General features: G+C 32.5%; 3 protein-coding genes across 3 annotated transcripts; all 3 read left to right on the plus strand.

The window, feature by feature from the left end:
- Positions 1–1,516: 1,516 nt before the first annotated feature.
- LOC118038502 (large ribosomal subunit protein uL18) lies at positions 1,517–4,449 on the plus strand. Its single transcript, XM_035044880.2, has 9 exons — positions 1,517–1,606; positions 1,847–1,916; positions 2,037–2,128; positions 2,518–2,644; positions 2,724–2,803; positions 2,926–3,042; positions 3,510–3,644; positions 3,781–3,950; positions 4,145–4,449. The coding sequence occupies exons 1-9, from the start codon at positions 1,604–1,606 to the stop codon at positions 4,242–4,244; spliced, it is 894 nt and encodes a 297-aa protein (XP_034900771.1). The 5' UTR covers positions 1,517–1,603; the 3' UTR covers positions 4,245–4,449.
- Positions 4,450–7,438: 2,989 nt separating this feature from the next.
- LOC118038501 (uncharacterized) lies at positions 7,439–11,122 on the plus strand. Its single transcript, XM_073407064.1, is given in 9 exon segments — positions 7,439–7,576; positions 7,868–7,937; positions 8,042–8,085; positions 8,087–8,202; positions 8,745–8,826; positions 9,314–9,530; positions 10,231–10,295; positions 10,691–10,861; positions 10,863–11,122. Coding segments are annotated over 9 exon segments (927 nt in total). The 5' UTR covers positions 7,439–7,498; the 3' UTR covers positions 10,947–11,122.
- A 4,759-nt stretch (positions 11,123–15,881) lies between these two features.
- LOC118038500 (uncharacterized) lies at positions 15,882–19,138 on the plus strand. Its single transcript, XM_035044879.2, has 2 exons — positions 15,882–18,429; positions 18,529–19,138. Exons 1-2 carry the CDS (start codon positions 15,918–15,920, stop codon positions 18,921–18,923), a joined length of 2,907 nt encoding a protein of 968 aa, XP_034900770.2. The 5' UTR covers positions 15,882–15,917; the 3' UTR covers positions 18,924–19,138.
- Positions 19,139–22,210: the final 3,072 nt, after the last annotated feature.

Below are 22,210 nucleotides of genomic sequence, written 5' to 3' on the forward strand. Positions count from 1 at the left end.
AAAGACTTGATATGGGTAATTATCTGCTTAGTCTTTGCATCACAAGTAAATGATATGCAAGTTATGAAACTCACACAATATCTTTCAAGTTGAAAAATCTTCTTCTAGGTTTTTTTCTTCTCTTTTCATGTTCTTTCTACTCTACGAGAGAGGAAATAGAGTGCGGCCATTGGATTTTTGGCTTCCCTTCTTCTCTGTTCTTGTTTTTGACCAAGAACTTTTCCTTCGTTTTGCTACCCCTGTTGTTTTACATCTTCCTCTGGTAATTTCCTCCTACCAAATAGACTAGGATTCTAAAAAGCGTTGGCTTCTGAATGGAGCAACTGTGAAGCTGTCAAAAGGCCTTGATAAATTCTGTAAGAACACAGCAATTCTTCGTTTCTGTAGAATTCAATTTTTCCCATTTGGTTGGGATCTCTATCCTCCATAGACATGTTAACATAGATGGCAGTTAAAAATGTCTGCAGAGTGTGTATTCTGATCACATGATACAATACGAAGTCCTGAAAATGTCCCTCTTGTGTTGCCATAGCTAACCCTGTGTCTGCATTTCTCTTCACTCGATCTACGCTTATAGCATGATAGGCACTTAACGTGAAAACTACAGGCTCTCGGTTACAGTGACTCTTATGAGGTGACGGAGATATTAGGGAAAAAGGGGAGATGTCCTCATGTCTTTCATTTTAAGAAAAAAAAATTCAGAAACAAAATAGTTTACAAGGTCATGCCACTGAGAGAAGTGCATTTAAAATCATGACAGGAGGACTTGATTTTCCAGGCTGGTTCAAGAAGACGTTGAAGTTTTGGTTGCATAATAGAAATGTATTTATTATAGTTATTAAACCCCACTTTTATTAGCGGGTTGAATTGAAAATCCGTGATGACAAGCTTGATGCGAGTTAAGTTTTTATTTGAAAAGGTAAAAATATTAATTTGGTAGAATTTGATTCATCAGATTAAATTTATAATAACATAATTGATTTATTTTGATTAATTCTAAAAAATTATTTTTGTAATAAAAATAATTAATTAAAATTGATTCAGCAACCCCATAAATTAACCTAGATATTGTTTATTTTTACAGTTAAACTGCAATTTAAATCTTTTTTTTACATTAAATTAATTTTGTAAAATGTTTTTTAATCATTTTAATATATTAATATTAAAAATAAAATTTTTAAAAATATTATTTTAATATATTTTTAAATAAAATATTATTTTTAAAAATAATTACAACGGTAATCACCATCTTAATAACTTAATAATAGATTATGTCCTTTTATCGTCACCATAACTATGATTCCAATGTTCTATTTCATCCAAGAAATTTTGTTTCTTTTAATGGCTCCATGGACTGTCTTCAGCCTTAATAACGAATTGGGCTTTGTATGCTTAAACTGGTGGCCGAAATGACCAAAACGCCATCCAGTCACAAATCAACAAAACCCTTGCTGCTACAAAAAATCTAATCTCAGCCGTTCATCTGAGGAGCCAATAGGCCAGTCACTAGGGAATAGGGTTTATAACAAGTTCCAATATATCTCTCACACCTCTCTCTCAAACCCTACCAGCCGTCTAGCCTCTCCCAGATCAAGCTTCTACAATGGTGAATCTCAAAACCCTAGCTTTCAACTACATTACATGTGTTCTTTCTTTTCTTCTTAAAAAAAACGAACTGTTTTTTAGATTTCATTTTATTAGTCTTAAAAAGCTTTGGTTACGATAGAAATTTCATTTTTTTTTCTGTTTAAAGCTATGAATTAAGAAGAGATGAGGGTTTTGTAGAATTTTTAGAAATGGGCTTGTGCTTATATGTATGCTTTTTTTTCTGTTGTTTTCTTGACAGGCCTTTGCCAAGTCGCAGAAAAGCAGGGCATACTTCAAGAGGTATCAAGTCAAGTTTAAGAGAAGGCGAGGTAAAGATTTTAACTTTTTGGTTAATTAGATGTATTGTCTACTGATAAAGTTCATTCTCCTCAATGAGTTTTGGTGATTTTTCCTTTTTTGATCAATGGATGAGAATTCTTTTCTTGTAGCTGGGAAGACTGACTACAGGGCTAGGATTCGCCTGATTAATCAGGACAAGAACAAGTACAATACGCCTAAGTACCGATTCGTTGTCCGATTTGTATCCTTCTGATTGGTTTGTTCTTTAACGTGTTGTCATATTCATTTCTTGTTACTCTGTTCTTTTTTTGCGTTTTTGTGAGCATTGTTAGCCACTAATTTTTGGGATATTTATTTGCTATATGCTGTAAAACAGTAGAAATATAATTAGTATTACTGCATTTGCTTTTAAATAAGGCTATGGATTGTGCATGAATGTTGACTTGAATTGATGTTTTTGTGTTTGAATTGAATCATTAGGTCTTGAGATGTTATTCGAGGTGCAACTGCTTTTGGTGTGTACTTTGGGTGTAGGGTACTGCTCCTGCTCAATAGGGCATTTAAAAAACAATTTATGTACTGTTATAGATTGTGTTCTATATGCTTTGCACCTTAACGTTGTGTTTTTAGACCAACAAGGATATTATTGCACAAATAACATCTGCAAGCATTTCTGGAGATATAGTCCTTGCTTCTGCTTATGCTCATGAGCTTCCTCGATATGGGCTTGAAGCTGGTCTTACAAACTATGCAGCAGGTAATCCTTTGGGTCTGGAAACTATGAGCTTACCTAATATGTTATTCTAACCTTTTGTTTGATTTGGAATCACGTTCAGCTTACTGCACTGGACTTCTCTTGGCTCGTCGTGTATTGAAAATGCTTGAGATGGATGATGAATATGAAGGAAATGTGGAGGTATATTGTGGGGATAAAGGATTCACCTTCTCTGACAACCAATTTTAACTCTTCATGATACAACTTAACTCAAAAAAATTAGCTGTCTTACACAGTTTTTGGCTTATGAACTTGAATATCAGGCTACTGGAGAGGATTTCTCTGTTGAACCAGCTGATAGCAGGAGGCCATTCCGTGCCCTACTTGACGTTGGTCTGCTCAGAACCACTACTGGAAACCGTGTGTTTGGTGCACTTAAGGTATATTAAGACAATTAATTTTGCAAAATCCTTTTCCATTATGTTTGTCTTGGGAAGCTTGTCATAAAATGATTCTTCATTGTAGTATAATTTTTGTTAAAGCACCAATGCATGCAATTCAATCAATTATTTTGTAAATGTTATCATGCAATGATATTTGGATTATTGATGTCATTGCCATGTTGTATCTGAAATACATTAGAAGTTGCTAGTGATATTTTCACTATAAAACCAGTTTGGTGGTTTTACTTTTGCCCTCTTTTTATTCATTAAACAAATATTTATTATCTTGTTCTTTTTTTTCTTTTTAGTTTACATTAGTTGCATTCTCTTTGAATTTCAATATTCAGCATCTGACTGCACAACACCATTCACCTATCATATTATTTATGCTTGAGAATTGTGATAGTTAGATTGGTGCCCTTGATGTGTTTCATTGAACTAATTCGTTCTGTTTTCTTTTGTAGGGAGCTTTAGATGGTGGTTTAGATATTCCCCACAGTGACAAGAGGTTTGCTGGCTTTGCAAAGGACAATAAGCAGCTTGATGCTGAAGTTCACCGCAAATATATTTATGGAGGCCATGTTGCTGCATACATGAGGGTAAATGTGGCTAGCTTTAATGAACACAATTTGTTATATTTTGTTGTTTCCACGTCTTTAATTGCATCTGTAAAAAAATGTGCTTGTATATTGTCTATTATAATGTTCAGATATTTATTGTGTTTCTTCACCCCAGACATTGATGGAGGATGAACCTGAGAAATACCAATCCCACTTTAGTGAGTACCTCAAGAGAGGAATTGATGCTGATGGTATGGAGGCATTGTACAAGAAGGTTCATGCTGCCATTCGTGCTGATCCAACCGCAAAGAAATCAGAGAAGCAGCCACCCAAGGAGCACAAGAGGTTTGTTGCTATTTAATTGATAACTTTTTGCACGCACCTCACACATCTTTGTGATAGCTTATTTGTTTGTATGGTAAATCACCACTTCCATCTACCTGTAAGTTGCAAGTCCATCTTCTCATGCCATTTTTGCATGGAGCTACTTGAAATTATATATTTAGTATTTTCCTTCAAATTGTTTCTGTGTATCACAGGTACAACTTGAAGAAGCTAACCTATGAGGAAAGGAAAGCCAAGTTGGTTGAGCGATTGAATGCTCTCAACTCAGCTGCTGACGATGAAGATGATGAGTGAAACATTGATGCCTGAGCTCTAATGTCAGTTTTCCGTGGCACACAGGCTACTTATGAGTTTTTATTTGAAACCTAGTTATGTCCTTCAGATTATTTTTGCTTATGGCTCCATTTTTGTCTCCTGAAGTGTAATTTTCTTAGATTACAAGATTGTGAATTTTTTTTAAACTTGATATTGAATGCAATTTCAAATTTGACTTGGCTAATTATAATTTGCTTGATTAAATGCCGGATTACTTTTGTTTGTTGAAATAATTGCAATGTGGATATGAAGCTGGTGATCATTGTTTTTGATGCTGTAAAACTTGATCAAAAAATTTTGATTTTGATGAAACAAGAGGTTCCCTTGGCTGGAATATGTATTTACGCTAGAATGTAACTTTGAAATTCAAGGTTTTAAGATAGTATTAATAATCTATTGTTAAGAATCATTCCTGACTGGGAATCAGATGCCAATTGCTCAAGTAAATTGGGAGCATATTTTTTAAACAGATGTTACTTTTGTAGCATGAAAGTGACGACGTGAGTACTCTAGGGTTTGCAAACTGTGGTGATTTTGTGTTCTAGAATATTGACCCCTATTTGATTTCAGAAATTAGCTCCCGAATTCTGGAAATATGCCTGTCGGCACAAAACCACAAGCCAGAATCACACAGAAGGGTGTCGTGTGGATATCAATGGTAACCAAAGAGCTCAAAAGGCACAAGAATACATTTTTATCCACCGTCAGCTTACGGATTTCTACTTCCCGTTACAATCAGAGCTCAAAATACCATCGACTTGTAATTTCATGCCATGCACTGTTGACATGATTGACTTGATAAATTTTCCTTTCCATTTTTTCCTCCTGAATTCGAGCAATCCTCCGAGTTTGAGATACAGTCATGGCTCATTCACTAACCTTAACACCAGCGACCACAATAACACCAATTTCTGCCAATTCTAAGATCTTCTCTTCCATCTCTAGGCTTTCTAAGAACGATTGCTGGCCATGGAGATTCCAAGCCATTTTCAGATAACAAACTTGTTCATCGCAGGTGGGCATCTTTCTCTTGATTTAAGCCTTTGTACAACGTAGATGAATCTACGTTTTCTATATGACGAGTTTGGTGCAAAAACTACCAACATACTTGCAAGTCTCTCTAAATACTTAAAAGAAATATGACTTAGCTGATACGTTTAGCCAAATGTACACCGATATTGTATTGCTTAGCATTTTATATTTCATGGGGGTTCATGCCTGCATGTTGCAGGCCAATGACACTGGGCTTGAACATTGGTGGTTGGGATGCAAATGCAGCTAGAAGGCCACCACCTCCACCGCCAGAGGCCAAACTAAATAGCAATAAAAACGAACCATCTGAATAGCAATAAAAACAACACCCGCTTCTGTTCTTGTCCGATCCTCTACCAATTTTTCTTTGAGTCGAGAGGAAAATGTGTGCTCTAATTAACATTTGAGCTTTTATGGAGGAGTTTAGCATGTTTCAGTTGGAAGGCGACGATAAATTATTGTATATAATGTCGTATAGCTTTATAAGAAATTTGAAAAGAAGAAGGGGAAAAAAATGCGCAAGTGAGAACAGAACAAGGGTCATTCATTTTGTTATTGCATCATAACCAAAACAGATGATGAGAGGGAGAAAGGCAAGGAGTAATATTCATATAGTCAAATGAAGAAGTATTATTAGAAATCAGTAATATCTCTTGTACGGTTAAGGTTCACTATAAATATATATTATTGAAATTCTAATTTTATGTTATTGGAACTCTAATTTAATATACAGGAAAATAACTTTTTCTTTTTTTTTCTGCGAACATAGATATATTATCAACCCACATTAAAACTCCTCACTCTTGCACTAAATTAACATAATAAAAATAGATAATGTAATAAGTCCACAACATTAGTTTAAAACAAAGTTATGAAATTGGAATGATCTAACTGGTTGATCAAAGATTTGACCAATTAATTTCTTGATTCAAGTTGAGAGTAAAAAAAGGACGGTTAACCTAGAATGGATCTTATTATCATGGTCAAGATTTTCTAAACATATTTAACCCAGATTTAGAAATAACATAGATATTTGATGATAAATTACATATAATAAAATTAAGTTGTAAAAAAGAAAACAGTTTTTAATTTGGATTTCTAAAACATGCATTTTGTATCCCTTACCCATTTTGGAGAGCATTTTTTGTCCAATAAATGCAGTTATTTTGACAAAAAACTTGATATTAAAAAAAAAACTAATGGAAAAAAATATGTTATTTAAAATTTGGTTAAAATTTCTATTATTTAGGATTATTTGTTTTTTTATCCTACTTTTTCAATGATTGGATTTTGAGCACAAATTTAACTCAATTTTATAGACACTATTATGACTTGGAGTGTTTATATATTCACATGAAATGTAATCCATTGATCTCTGAAGAGTTTTCCTTTATCTATATAATGAATTAAGATTTCATGGAATCCCTTAAAATCCAAGACTAAAAATCTTAAATCCAAAAAAAAAAAGTAATTGAACAGTCCATGAATAGTCATCACTTTCATGCATTATTCATTATTTTTTTCATGGATTTTAATATATGTTGACTTGGATTTAAGAAATCATAATTCTTTTTTTTTTTAAATTTTTAATTATATATACCTCATTTGTATTTTCTTCTTCATTTCCTCATAGATAAGTCTTTTTTTAGAGGCTTATAAGTAAACTTCATAACCAGCCTTTCTATCAATTCATATTTTCTTCAATTAAACTTCAAATTTCTTACAAAAAAAAAAATCATATAAAATGAGTTCAAAAATTCAATTTGTTTATCGTTCTATAGATTGTGATAAATATTTATATTTTTATTTTTTCGTGAAAATTATGTGCTGATTTAATGAAAAAAGTTGTGCTCCATTTCTTGGACCCTAGCAGTGTTCTATGCAAAAGAGCATGAGTACAATAGATAGAAGAATTAAATTTGAGTTTTGTAACCTTTTCAAAAGCCACAATTTTTAAATCTCTAACTCGAAGAGTTAATTTGATGATTTATTAAGTCGAAGAAGGCAAATGAATTATTTAATTAATTTTAAAACCGCAGGGACTAAATAATTGATTTTGATAAACTACATGGATTAAGTTATAATTATCTAGTAAAATAACCAAAGTAGTACTATCTGTCCCTCCATAGAGATAAAAATGAAAAACAGATTTTGACTTCAATTTCAAAAGATAGAAGAAGAAGAATAAGAAGAGAAAGATAATGCTACAGTCCTCTGAACTACATCTTTTCCAGACCTTTAATGGCCTCCAACACATTGCTAAAACCCATCAGTTCAAGGTAACCAAACTTACCATGACTGTAGATGTGTCAATTATGCAAATTTTGGTGTTTATTTTGTATATGCTTTCAAAGATTAATTTCAGTTTAATTCTTGTTAATTTCACAAAATACTACTATATCTTACAGTTTAATAGTTTTTAGGATCCGGGTTCAAAATGGGTTTGCTTGAATTGCGTTGAATTCTATATAAAGTTTAGAACTTGGCCAGTTGGTCTTTCTTATTGTTTTTGGATTACATTGTACATGAAGTAGACGTTTTGCTTATTAGTTTGGTAATGTGTACCACAGGCATGGTTTTTAGATCAATTTGGAGTACTTCATGATGGAAAACAACCTTATCCTGGTGCAATTTCAACATGTATGTGCTTATTCATTAGTTTTGGCATCTGGATCTGTACTTTGCTGATGTTGTTATAAAATTTTATGTTGGAAGTGGTTTCTATTTCATGTATTGGTGGGCAGTGCAAAAGCTAGCTACTACCGGTGCTAAAATGGTGATTATAAGTTAATTCTTCGCGGCGTGCATCTACAACAATGGAGAAAATGAAGAGTCTTGGATTTGATACTTCTTTATTTCTCGGAGCCATTACCAGTGGAGAATTAACACATCAATATTTGCAGAGGTTAGTTATTCAGCTTTATGGAGTTGAGGAATTATGTTCAATGTTTGGTGTTGTTTTGGTGATTGAAAAGACTGTTGCTTTTTTGTGTTTATACGGTATCAATTTTGTGTACTGAATTTTCATGTATTTTCACTAATATCCTTACATATAGGGTACCAAATTTTGTTGAAAAAGAAGTGGACTTTATGTCTAATACTATTAGAGAAGTGTTGATTGGTTTGAAACCCTGCAATATCCTTATTTGTGAAAATTTGAGAAAAAGAATCCATTTTCAATGATTGAAAAAAACAGAATGATGGGAACACTTATCTCTACCCTCCTCCTCGAGTATCCATCCTTCAAAGTGATTGATAATTCTGCCATTTAGGGAAGGTATCAATGGCATTTCTAATATTGAAAAGATTTGTTTTTTTTTTTAAATCATTTTATAAGCCAAAACCTTCTTCCTTTTGACTTAGTTATGCCATAGTTTATGGTTTATACATCTTTTAAATGCACGTAAAAACGTGTATATTTCCTGATTCATATGTTGAAATTGATAGGAGAGATGATGATTGGTTTGCAGCATTAGGAAAATCTTGCATTCACATGACTTGGAAGGGCAGAGGTGCCATATCTCTTGAGGTGTGTGGTTTGGTTGAATTCTTTTCTACACTGTTTCTTTGGTTTCTTTTTTTCATTTACACTTCTAGTTTGCCTTTCCCCCGCCCCCGCTGTGCTCCTTCCCTTCTCTCTCTTCCTAGGTAAACAAAGACATTGGACATGATTAAACAAACCAGGAAGCACCCATTATGTGATCACAAGATCTTCTGCAACTCTTTTTGTAGCCAATTTCTCCATCTGTAATTTTTCTTTTCTTTGGCTCTGAACAGAATTTTGGAATAGATTTCTGTTCAACCTGAACTATCTTTGAGTAGATAATCTATTGATCACTGCATTTGCTCTAGTTGTGCTAAGTGATTGTGTCAAGAGCCATGAATGATCCATTGGATCTAATTAGCAAGACTTACAGTGGATAATCTTGATTATTCAAGTGTTAGAAGACCTTAGACACTCAGAGTCAGACTCATAATTTAATACTCTGCTTTTATGCCCCATTTTTTCCTTGCAGGGCTTAGGCTTACAAGTTGTTGACAAGGTTGAAGAAGCTGAGTTTGTTTTGGCTCATGGCACTGAAGCATTGGGGCTGTCTTCTGGTGCTTCTTGCCCAATGACTCTTGAGGAGCTTGAGAAAGTATTGGAGCGCTGTGCTGCTAAACAAATTCCTATGGTAGTAGCCAATCCAGACTTTGTAACTGTTGAAGCTAGAGACTTGCGAGTCATGCCTGGTAAAGATTTTGAGTCATCTTATCCTCCTGTTTACAGAATACATTCTTAATCAGAAATGTCTGTCTCTGTGAATGGGAGCTTAGCATGGAAGTCTCATTTCAATGGAGATGTAATTCTGTTTTTTGTTTAGTTTCTAATAACCTAAATGTTTGGTTTATTTCCAAAAATCCCAATGCCCTTGTGAAATTAGAGAAGCCATGTATGAAATCTTTATTAAATGAGATAGGTTTTTCTACTAAAATTCCCTTGAAGATGTTTCTTGGTAATCTAGTAGGCATGGTATAACTTTTGGGGGATCCTTTCTTTTTCATAGTGTATTTCCTCTCCTTTCCTTTCCTTTCGTTAGTTTCTTCATTTATCTAAATAAAGCAGCAAAATGCCTAGCCATAAACCTAATGTTCTATGATGAAATGAACAAATTGCCGTTGATTGACTTTGTCTGGCATATGATTTTAAGACGAAAAATTTCATTTTGTTTTGATAATTTGTGATCAATTTGTCTAGAAAATATGAACAACTACTCCTCTATTTATTGCTTGAATAATAATATAAATTTAGGAGTTAGCTACTCTTTGCTTTCTTTCTCAATTTTCTCACCCCTTATATATAGATCAACTTGCAAGAAAAACTAAAAAAAAATAAAATAAGGAGAGATTTATTTTGTTAACTCTTGTGATACAAGTTGTGCTATCTTGTTAGGTACATTGGCTGCCAAGTATGAGAAGCTTGGTGGTGAAGTGAAATGGATGGGCAAGCCAGATAAGGTACTGCAATATTATTCTTGCTAGTTCTTACTCTTAATTGGGAAATGCTTATCATGTCCTTTGGTGATATGGACAACAATGTATTTGCCTCAAATTGCAAGTGCAAACTAGAATTGAATTTTTAATTTTTGTTCTATGAACTGCTATTTCCTTTATTTTTAAATATTCTATACAAAATACAGATTAAGCGATTAAAATCACTCGCTGACATTTGACTTTTTAGTTTGAGATGTCCAGGAATAATCTACATTTTGCTCATATTTTATATAATTAGTGTATTCCTTTAGGGCAAAGCTATTGTTATCACCTTCTTTATCATATCATTGCTGTTTTTTTTTTTTCTTGGTTATACATTTCCTTTGGCTGCTCTGATTGCTGTATCAACTTTTTGGCAGATAATCTATAAATCTGCTATGGAATTGGCTGGTGTTGATGCTTTTGATTCTATAGCTGTGGGTGATTCTCTTCACCATGATATCAAAGGTGCAAATGCTGTTGGGATCCGGTCAGCATTTATAACCGGTGGGATTCATGCAACTGAACTTGGAGTCAATAGTTTTGGAGAAAGAAGCAACTTTATCTTCTGTGCAGGCCCTTGCATCCAAATATGATGCATACCCATCATTTGTCTTACCATCATTTACATGGTAGAAAACTCATGCTGGTAAACATATCTCATTTGCTATCTTTAATTTTTTGGATGTTTGTCCCTTTAATGAAGCTATCTATAAGGCTAAACTCATTGCAAGTCAAGCATTGAAAAATTATCAATGAGCAAGCAATTAAGTTGTCTATTTTACACTATTATAATATGTTTATCTTTTCTTTGTTCTGCCTTCATTCACCCTCTACCTTTTCTTGACATGCTCACTCAGCTCTCTGCACTTCTGCTTGCTCTTCATTTTGGATATTCATGAGTAGTTTTCGGGGGGCTCTGGGTAGATTGGCTTATGTTGAAGCAAACATATTTTACTTTGTTTCAGATTCTAATGCCTTGTCCACATGCTCTAGATTAGGTTTTTTTTTATGTTCAATATGTATCATGAATCGAAATTATGACTTCGAATTGCTTATTTAACTGTTTTCAAACAAGCACATAAAGATTCAATCACATTGCATGATAAATTACACAAACTATATTCATATCTGTTGTCTTTCAAGTATTCTCCCTCGACTACACCATTCTCTTATGATCACCACTTAGAGGTTGCAAAATATTTATTTTTTGCTAGTTTTCTAGCATTATTTGAGAGTAAAAGATATTCATATTCAAGTAGCACTAACTCATCACATGGAGTTGATTATACGTCTCATCATGCCGCTTCCTAAGTTCTGTCTTCATGTTGCTTCATGAGTCTGACAGATTGCATTGGTTTGCTCTGCCCCTCCTCCCATTTGTTGCAGTAATTTACTTCTATAAAATAATTAATATTCTTTTCTGTGGCCTCCAGGTTTTTCTTAAAATGCTTATTTTTGGCTGGAATGACAAAACTTGCTGCCTCAATTCATCTAATTCCTTCTCCGTAAGATGGATATCAGTGATCCTTTAAAAACAATACAATTACTTCTATACAAAAAATCTCAGGATTATTATGGAGTTTCGCTGTTTATATAAATAATGAAGCTATTTTTAGCCTTTTCATTTCTTTTTTTATATATATTTCAATTTGGCCCCTTTTTTTCACAATTTCATTCTTAGGCTTTTTTTAATAAATTCATAGGTTGTTTTTGGACTGATCAAAATCGATTGGATTATGTCAAAGTAATTTTTACACGATTTAATTTTAAACTCGGGTTAAGTAAGGATTTAGGTCTAAGAGGTATTTTTATGTCAATTTAATCTCTTTTTTCCTCATATTTTTTTTTATTTGTCGGTTATGTTATTTTTGGATCAATCAAGTTGATTTTCACGTTAGGTAACTTTTACATAATTTAATTTTAAACCTGAGTTAGATAAAAAATTAAATCGAGAGAGTTTTTTATATCAATTTTATTTTTCAAATTCATCACTGGATTTTTGTTACTAGTTGTTTGGAAAGCTTTTTGATCGGCCAAGTCGACTGAGTCATATCAAAGTAATTTTTACATAGTTTAATTCTAAATTAGGATTGGATAAAAAATCGGATTAATATGTTTCAAGATTAACCTGGTGGGTTGAATTTAATAAAAATATTAAATAGATTTCCACAATTTGAATAATTTTTATTCAGTACAAAATTTCTTTGATACAAATCGCTAAAATGAAACTAATGATTGACTTTAAGGATCAGTAGATAAATGGCAAATGAGTAGAATAGATAAGTTGATTTGCGTTTTTAATCCTTTCTTTAGATCCCAAAGAATTCCAAACCTTTTTTTTCCTTCACAACAGCATTAGCAATTGCTTCCTCTTACCGCATAAAGACCTCTGATCTTCTCAAGAGCTCAACAACAGCAGTAACATAGATGGTTTCTAGTGCAGCTCGCCCCTGGAAGTTGCAAGGAAGTTATAATGCAATGAAGCTCCATAAAAACTACAGTAAAGTATGTTATTTTCAGCCATACGCTTAGAGGAAGCACCCGCTGCTGCAGATGTATTGGCCAAGCAAGGAGTTTATAGGCAAATTGATCTGATATCTTGACTGTAGTCCCATCCTCCATAACCCCATTTTGCAGGTTAAATTAGAAACATAAGAAAAAAGAAAGAAACTTTCCCAATTTTCTTCTTTGACAACGATAGATTACAACTTTCAAAGCCCTAAAATTAAGTGCAAATAAGCAAATTTTCCAGAAGTGAAAAAAGCTGTCATACTCTGCAATCCTGATGAAGTCCAATGACAGTTAGCCGACTTATGAAAAATAAAAAAAAAGACAATTGACAATTTTTTTTTTTTTTTTTCCTTTCCAAAACATAATTTTCATTAATTCCTCTCCAAATCACCAGTTGATTGTGTTCTGACAGAGCGGATAAATTTTTTAAAATATAAAAAATATTAAAAGTTTGAATAATTTTTTTACTGTATTATTAACTCTAGTTTAATAGATAAAAATAAATAAACTAAAAAAAACCAAAAAAGAAAAAAGAAAAAACCACACCCGAACCTATTGGGATTATTAAACAACCCAATGCTAACCTACATGAAGAAAAAAAAAAAAAAAGGTCAAACTTCTAAAACTAAATAGAGAACATCAACTTAAAAAATAGAGGAAAAAATCCAAGCAAACCTAGGCAAACTTTCTAAACATAATCTAATCTAAAAAAATACAACTTATTAAATCATAGACTCGAGTTCAATTAAGAAACTTAAATGTCATTCAATTTGATTTTAAAGGATAAAATCATTGAAAAAACTATTAAAAAAAATCTTGCAAAAGAAAAGGAACAACAAAAATAAAATGGTGCTAAAATTTGACAAGCAAAGACCCAATAAGGATGAAATCTAAAAAAAAATTATCGCAAACTAAAAAAATTACAATTAAAAAAATTAAGACCATACTTGAAAGATTAAAAAATCTTAAAGGGATGAAATTGAAAATTATTTGTAATATGATAAATTATTTATAGATTTGAAAAACGGTAGGGGTGAAATATAAAAAAATTGTTGTGGGCTAACCCAATAAAACCAAATTGAAAAAAAATAAGAAACCAAAAGTTAAAAAAAGAGAATTAAACTGAAAAACAATAACAAAAAAAAAGTTAAAAAAAGGATAAAATTTAAGATAATATCAATTTAGAAAAAAGAAAAAAAGAAAGGTAAATCTCTTAAATCCAGTCTAATCTCTAAAAGTTATATCCCGTGAAATCTTTTACCAGGATTTAATCAAGAAGTATAATTCTCCACTAATTTAATTTTGAAAGATGGGATCTATAGAAAAGTATTAATAAAAAAAACATGCAAAAGCAACAAAAAAAATAAAAATAAAATTTGATAAGACAAACCAAAAGAGGATGCAATTTAATGAAAACAAATAAAAAGAATCCCAAATAAAATAAATATTAATTAAAAAAATAAAAACTAAATTTTAAAGATTAAAAAAATTATAGGGGTGAAATTCAAAACATATGTAAGAACTAAGCAAATTTGGACAAACATTCTAAACATAATTAAATCTTAAAAAAACTCACAATTTATAAAATTTTAGATTCAGGTTCTAACAATAAATTTATTATAAGTCAATTTAAAAATATTAATATAAAAAACTTGTTAAAAATAATAATAATAACAAATAAAGCTTTGAGTGAATTTGAGAACCAACTCGGGAAAACAAATGAAGCACATGACCTATGATATAAAATTAAAATAACCTTATAAATACAAAAATAAAAAAATACTGGTAAAAAAATATTAAAAAATACTTTTAAAAAATGAAAATTAATTCGGCTAATCCTTCGTATAAAATGACAAGAGGCAAAAATAGTGAAAAGACTAATGATGAAAGGTAAAATAGTAATTATACTATTACAATAAATAGTAATATACATCTTGAAACATCGCCAGGGGATTAGTTTATTTGGAAAATAATATACTACTTTGTAATATGCTCAATAGCTACATCAAGTAGCAATCAAACACTGCTTTGAAATATTCAATAACCGATCGAGATGCCCAGGGAACAAGATCTTCATGTCGTGAGCAATTGTCTAGCAAAGTTTCAAGTCTATAATAAGAAGGCGAGTAGTCTCTTTGAATATCCAAGTCTACGGCGACTTTGAAAGAGACTTGAGTGTGTTTGGTATTGCGATAATTGTTGTGGTTGTGGTTTGAGAAAAATTATTTTATAAAAAATACTTTTAGTTGAGGTTGGTTTGAAAAAATAAATGTTTAGTTAAAACTGTGGTTGAAATTGAGGTTAAAGAAAAAATAGTTTAATAAGTTTGGTTAAAAAAATGCTTTTCAAATTGAGGTTATAAAATAATTAAAAATATATATATTAAAATAAAAATAAAAACTGAAATTTTTTTAACTGAGTCGGGCCTAGCAATAACATAATTGGAATTGCGATCAAATTTTACAGATGCTACGTCATCATGCGATATCCTTCTAATTTATGTAGTGTTATTAAATAATATTAAGTAATAGTTTTTCGAGTAAAACATAATTTTTATAAAAAAAATCAACAATTTTATTACGTACAAAATTCATTCGACAATAACTACAGTTATCATGATTTATCCTGCGTGCAATAAAATTAAGTAAAATATAATCAGGAGTAAAATTGAGATTATAGTACGAACAAATTTAATTTACCTTAAACTAATTTTTAAAAAAACAAAAAAAAAATATTGTTTACGTTCACGTGAACAATACAAGTGCAATTAATTAACTGTATTAGTTTTTTTAAAAAAAAAACTTTATGCACTGAAAAAAAAAAAGAAAAAAACTATTCATGCTCCACTGTTGATATTATTATCTCATCACGAGAACCGAACCTGTGGTGCAATCGTTAAAATTGATGGGTCCCACCAGTAAAAATCACTTTTTTTCTATTACCAAATACTAAAACATGTGGTTGCGGGTGAACTTCATCTGGAACCACAAAACCAAACACCCACTTAACTGATCAAGTGAGATGCTAGCATATTCTACCATGCTTGTTTACACACACAAGTATTTATGTTTGTATGTTCTTCAATTCTCTCAAATGATTTATTCTATGAATCCTGCACGCTCAAGATTAATCAACTTTTCTCAACTTTTAGATTCTTCTATCAAGAAGAATCTTAAAACCATGTCGTTGTTTCTACTTACTTTGTTAATGCTTACTTCACAACATGTTTCTGCTTCAAGTACTGATCATCAACAAGCTGATGGAGGAGTGCTAGAAGTGGAGGCGTTACTCAAATGGAGAAAGAGCCTCAGTGGCCAAGCTCAATCTCTTCTCTCTTCATGGAAACCCGTTCCCGGATCAAACATGAGCCCATGCACTTGGTCTGGGATCCACTGCAATGATGGTGGAAGTGTCTCCACCATAAACCTCACCAATTTCCAGCTGAAAGGCACGCTTGATGACTTCAACTTCTCATCCTTCCATAATCTGTCTTGTCTTGATCTCCAACACAATTCCCTCAAAGGAAATATCCCTCCCCATATCAGTAATCTATCCAAGCTTACCATTCTCAATCTGGGTTATAATCAATTCGCCGGATATATTCCTCGGGATATAGGAACTATGATGAAACTCAATGTCTTGAGCTTCTCAAACAATCTTCTTCTGGGTTCTATTCCTGCCACTGTTGAAAACTTATCCAATCTTTCAGTACTAAACCTTGCCAACAATCGACTATCCGGCTCAATCCCACCGGAGCTTGGAAGGTTGAAATCCCTCAGTGAGCTTCGCTTGAATTTAAATGACTTGACGGGTGCAATCCCTGCCTCTATAGGTGATCTCATAGGCCTCAAGGTTTTGTCTCTGTATGGAAACCACTTGTCTGGTCCACTACCTCCAGAGATCAACAAGCTTACCAATTTGACGTTGTTCTTTTTGTCAAACAATAGCATTTCTGGTTTGTTACCTGAAAAAATTTGTCATGGAGGCATGCTTGAAGATTTTTGTGCAAGTAACAATCGCTTTACGGGTACTATTCCTGAAGGTTTGAAGAACTGCACAAGCTTATCTAGACTTCGACTTGACAGGAACAACCTCGTTGGAAACATATCAGAAGACTTTGGTGTGTACCCAAATCTTGATTACATTGATTTGAGCTACAATAATTTTCATGGACAAGTATCAACAAATTGGGGAAAATGCCAGCGGCTCACAAGCTTGAAAATATCCAACTGTCATGTCACTGGTGTGATACCCCCAGAGCTCGGAGAGTCAGCAGCTCTGCACTATTTAGACCTTTCTTCAAATAAACTTGAAGGCAGAATACCAAACGAGCTAGGAAAGCTGAAGTCGTTGTTCAATCTAACTTTGAGTTTCAATAGTCTCTCAGGCAAGATTCCTCCTGAAATTGGATCGTTGCCTGATCTTTCCTATCTTGATCTAGCAGCAAACAATCTAAGTGGCACCATACCCAAACAACTTGGTAAATGCTCAAAGATGCTTTACTTAAATTTGAGCAACAACAGTTTTCATGATGGCATTCCTGCTGAAATCGGGAGTTTGGTGTCTCTGCAAGTTCTGCTAGATCTTAGTAGAAACTTGCTTTCTGGGGAAATTCCGTGGCAACTTGGGAATTTGATCAAATTGGAAGTTTTCGTACTCTCTCACAATAACTTCACAGGTTTCATTCCATCCACAATGGACCAGATGCAGAGTTTGAGAATAGTTGACCTATCCTACAATGAGTTGGAAGGTCCAATTCCTAAAAGCAAAGCCTTCCAAGAAGCACCACCAGAAGCATTTACACACAACAAAGGCTTGTGTGGCAACCGTCCTAGCTTGATGAATTGTCCTCCTTCCGTAAACACCACGAAAGACCGCAAGCATCTAATACTCCTGATCGTCCTTCCTGTTTCTGGAGCTTCATTCTTCTTGACCATTCTTATTGGTTTTGTCTGTATTCTAAGAAAAGAATGGAGGAAGAGCATGCGAAACAAGCTCATTGATTCACAGCAAGGAAATTTGTTTACGGTCTGGAGCTATGATGGGAAGCTAGTATATGAAGACATCAATGGAGCGACTGAGGGTTTTAACGCCAAGTACTGCATTGGAGTGGGAGGACATGGAAGTGTTTACAAAGCCAAACTGTCAACAGGTCAGATTGTAGCAGTGAAGAAGCTTCACCCATTGCAGTATACAAGATCGGACGATCTGAAGACATTTGAGAGTGAAATTCAAGCGTTGAATAAAATTCGACACAGAAACATTGTGAAGCTTCATGGTTTCTGCTTGCATGCCAAGCAATCATTTTTGGTTTATGAGTACTTGGAAAGGGGAAGCTTAGCTCGGATCCTGGATAATGCAGAACAGGCTACAGAGTTGGATTGGTCTAAGAGAATCAATATTGTCAAGGGGGTTGTGAATGCTCTTTGTTACATGCATCACGACTGCAAGCCGCCTATTATTCATCGTGACATATCTAGCAGCAACATATTGTTGGATCGCAAATATGAAGCTCGGGTGTCTGATTTTGGCACTGCTAGACTTATAAAGCTTGATTCTTCGAACTGGACAGGGCTTGCTGGCACTTACGGATACATTGCACCAGGTAACATGAATCTTACCACAAGTCTTGAAATGCAAACTTTTCCCTTGTTATTTTCCTATTTTTAACGGTTCATTTCTCTTCGAAATCGTGGGTCTGCAGAGCTTGCTTACACGATGAAGGTCACTGAGAAATGCGATGTATATAGCTTCGGAGTTGTGGCACTGGAAATAATTATGGGGCATCATCCTGGTGAACTAATAGGTTCTCTTTCAACTTCGTCAACATCTTCGGAAAGGAATCCCGGGAGTACTACGTTGTTGAAAGATTTGTTGGACAAACGCCTAGAAACTCCTGCTCGTGAATTGGCTGTCCAAGTTGCCATAATTATCAAGCTCGGATTCACATGCATCAATGCAAATCCAAAATCTCGCCCCACGATGCCTCAGGTTTCTCAAGAGCTATCGATTTCAAGGCTTGATATCTCCTCCGCGCCATGGCACGCACTTACTTTAGGAGAGCTTGTGAATCTTGATTTGCAAGTAGAGGAACCGTGACGGTGTAAAGTGCCGCTGAGGATCACAACTTGTGTGTATTTATCCTTAACAATGTAACTTCTATTACCGTCAATCAACTCCTGAGGCTAGTGTAAATCATTTTCAACCACAGTTATTTTCTTAAATTATCTATTACCGAGAACGACCATTGTGTACTCAAATATTGATAAAAAGTCATTAAAAAAAAAACCATAATAAAAAAGGTCTTAGTCACATATTGATCTATCAAATTACTCCAATTTAACAATATCAACTCTATAATCAATTCAAAATAAAACCTTACTTGAGTTAAATTTAGAATCAGCCAATCCAAGCTAAGCTAAATTTAATAACCATAATTAAAAGGTTTAAAATGTGCATTGGGATTAACAATAATATCTAAGGTTTGGTTTTTAAATTACAAAGCTATTGATTTAGGTGGGTTGAAGCATGTACAAGTCACAATTGCTTGTGTTTGGTTAATATTTGAAGAAAAAAAACATATTAAAAAATAATACACTACTAAAAAAGAAGCTTATTGGTAACTCTATAGTTAGTTGAAGATAAAACTAAAATTTATTGTTAATAAAAATCGGCAACAAAATTAACAATAAATAATGTTAGATGAAAATAACATATGCTAATTTTTTAGTAATGAATTATCAATTGCTGATTTTTTTAGCAACAATTTATCCATTGTTGATTGTATAAATCAACAACGGATATTTAGATAATGTTAGATGAAAATAATATATACTAATTTTTTAGCAACTGATTATTAATTACTGATTTTTTTTTAGTAACAATTTATCCATTTTTAAAATTCGATTGCTAATTATATAAATTAACAATAAATATTTTATTGCTAATCATCATTATTGATCAACAATGGATATTGCGTTACTGATCCATTGTTAACTAACAATGAAATATTTGTTGTTAATTTGTCCTAACTATTTTTTAAAACATAAATTATTTTAAATTATTTTTTCTTATTTATTGAATTTTTACATATAAACATGATTGATTGGAAGGATAAAAATGAAAATATAAAATAAATCTATCTTTATAATAATTTTAAAATAAATTTATATCATTTCAAAACAAAAAATACAAAAAATATATTGTATCTATTATCTTCGTTATGATTGTAACTATACTCTAATGGGTGTTCCACTTAGGTTTCATGTGCTAGGAAGGCAGAAAAGTCACACATGAGATAATCACGTAGACTTATGATGTTAGAATTTTAAAACATTGATTTTCAATATTATAGAATGTATTTATATAGAAAATATTATAAGTGTGACAAATTGAAAGTTAAGAAACGGATCCCCGCAGAGAAAATTGAACGAGTGGGAGGGGACCCTTTTTCCACATTTGTGGTGCTCGATCGGGACCCTTTTTACATAAAATCAAAGTCAAAGATTTTTTTTTATTCTACTAAACTGTCTTCTTACTTTTTTTAAAAAAAAATCTCAACTTTAGAAAATGAAAATGTGGACACCAGTCAGTAGAACGAAATAATGGCAGTGTTTGTGCAGTGGCTATCATGGCCGACTCAAAAAATCAAGACATCATTGTCTAGTTTGTCTTTGGAATATGAAAACTTCCGTCTTTTAACAATATTGTCGTTTAATGCTTATTTTAATCAACAATCCAGTCCCCCACACACGCACTTGGGAGTTGCTAATATCTTTTTGCAAGATGTTGGACTTGTGCTATCTACATTTAACCAAATGGACAATGCTCAGATTTGAATAATAATAATAATAATAATTCCGGATGCTTGGACATGCCTCAAACGGTTGGACCTTTTCCAAGCTGGTTGGCGTTTTAAATGGCTGGAATTCTAGCTTCAATGGCTAAAATTTGAGCTCAAGTTCGAGCCCAAACGACTGCAATTTTAGTGTGAGATTGACACCAAGCTTAGCCTGTCGTGTCAGGAGGCATCTTTCCATGTATTTTTCCTGGTTTATAGAAGCCGTGTACGTAAACTCCTTATGAACACAATTCAGTTAGGTAAAGCAGATCCTATTTTGGTTCCTCATGGCTACTGGAGACTTACATGTTCGTTAACTTCAGGGTCTATAGAATTAGTCAAGGTACGTGCAAGCTGGCCCGAATACTCACATTAAATTAAAAAAAAAGAAAAAAAGCAGACACTATTTTATGCAATGACAATGACCATCACAATTATTTCCATCAATAACACAATTATACATATACAACAACCAATGACTTAATGCTGTGTTTGTATTTTAAATAATTTTTTGTATTAAAATATATATTAATAATATTTTTTTATTTTTAAAAAATTATTTTTGATATCAGCACATCAAAATGATTTGAAAATACTAAAAATATATTAATTTAAAATAAAAAAAAATTAATTTTTTTTAAAAAATACTTTTAAAATACAAAAATAGACAAGCCCAAACACTATGACTAATTTCTCCACCGATGATTTTGTGTGGTATCCATGTTGAATGAAGTGTGGCACAGACACGACAAATCATACCAAGTTCTTTTATTTTTACTGTGACCACGATAATGACATTAATAAATCCTATACCCCGAAAAGGGAGATTGAAATATTGATTTACAGAGAATATCTTCAATAATTTATGAAGAAATTAAGAGATATGAAACATGAACAAATATAAAAAGATGCTTATAATGCATTAACTAAAATCAAATAATTTTCAAAATTATATCTCCATCTTTCAAATTTTTTGAATAAAAACAATGAGTTTCTCCGTACACAATTCTATGAAGAATCTTCAAGATCTCCATTAAAATCTCTTAACTTCATAAAAAATATTCATGATGAAATCTTCATATCTTCATTGAATTCTTTATGTATCCATCTCTTTATTGAAATCTCTGTACATTACTATGAAAAATCTCAATCGCAAGATCTGCATTGAAATATAACAGCTCCTTAATACTTTAACATTGTTTTCATAATCACAAAAGCATTTTTCATTTATTTAATAAAACTTTTCTCAATTAGAACTTGATAAAATCTCATTTTTTTGCATGAAAAACTTCCATGTTAACAATAGCCATATAAAAAAAAAAAATTCATGCAAACAAAGATAAAGCTTATATAGTAAACAATTTCTTCTTTTATTCGAGCTGGTTAAAATCTTTTAAATATGATTATTTAAAGGATTTAAGGGAAAAATAATAGTTCTCAAATTAAAAAAAAAAAAAAAACCTTTTGGGCCAACCCAAACAACCCGACCTCTTCTAACCTAGCTTACAAGCTCGAATAGTTGGGATTTTAGTATGAGACCGACACA

The sequence above is a fragment of the Populus alba genome, chromosome 19 (assembly GCF_005239225.2).
Source record: "Populus alba chromosome 19, ASM523922v2, whole genome shotgun sequence".
Taxonomy (NCBI): domain Eukaryota; kingdom Viridiplantae; phylum Streptophyta; class Magnoliopsida; order Malpighiales; family Salicaceae; genus Populus; species Populus alba.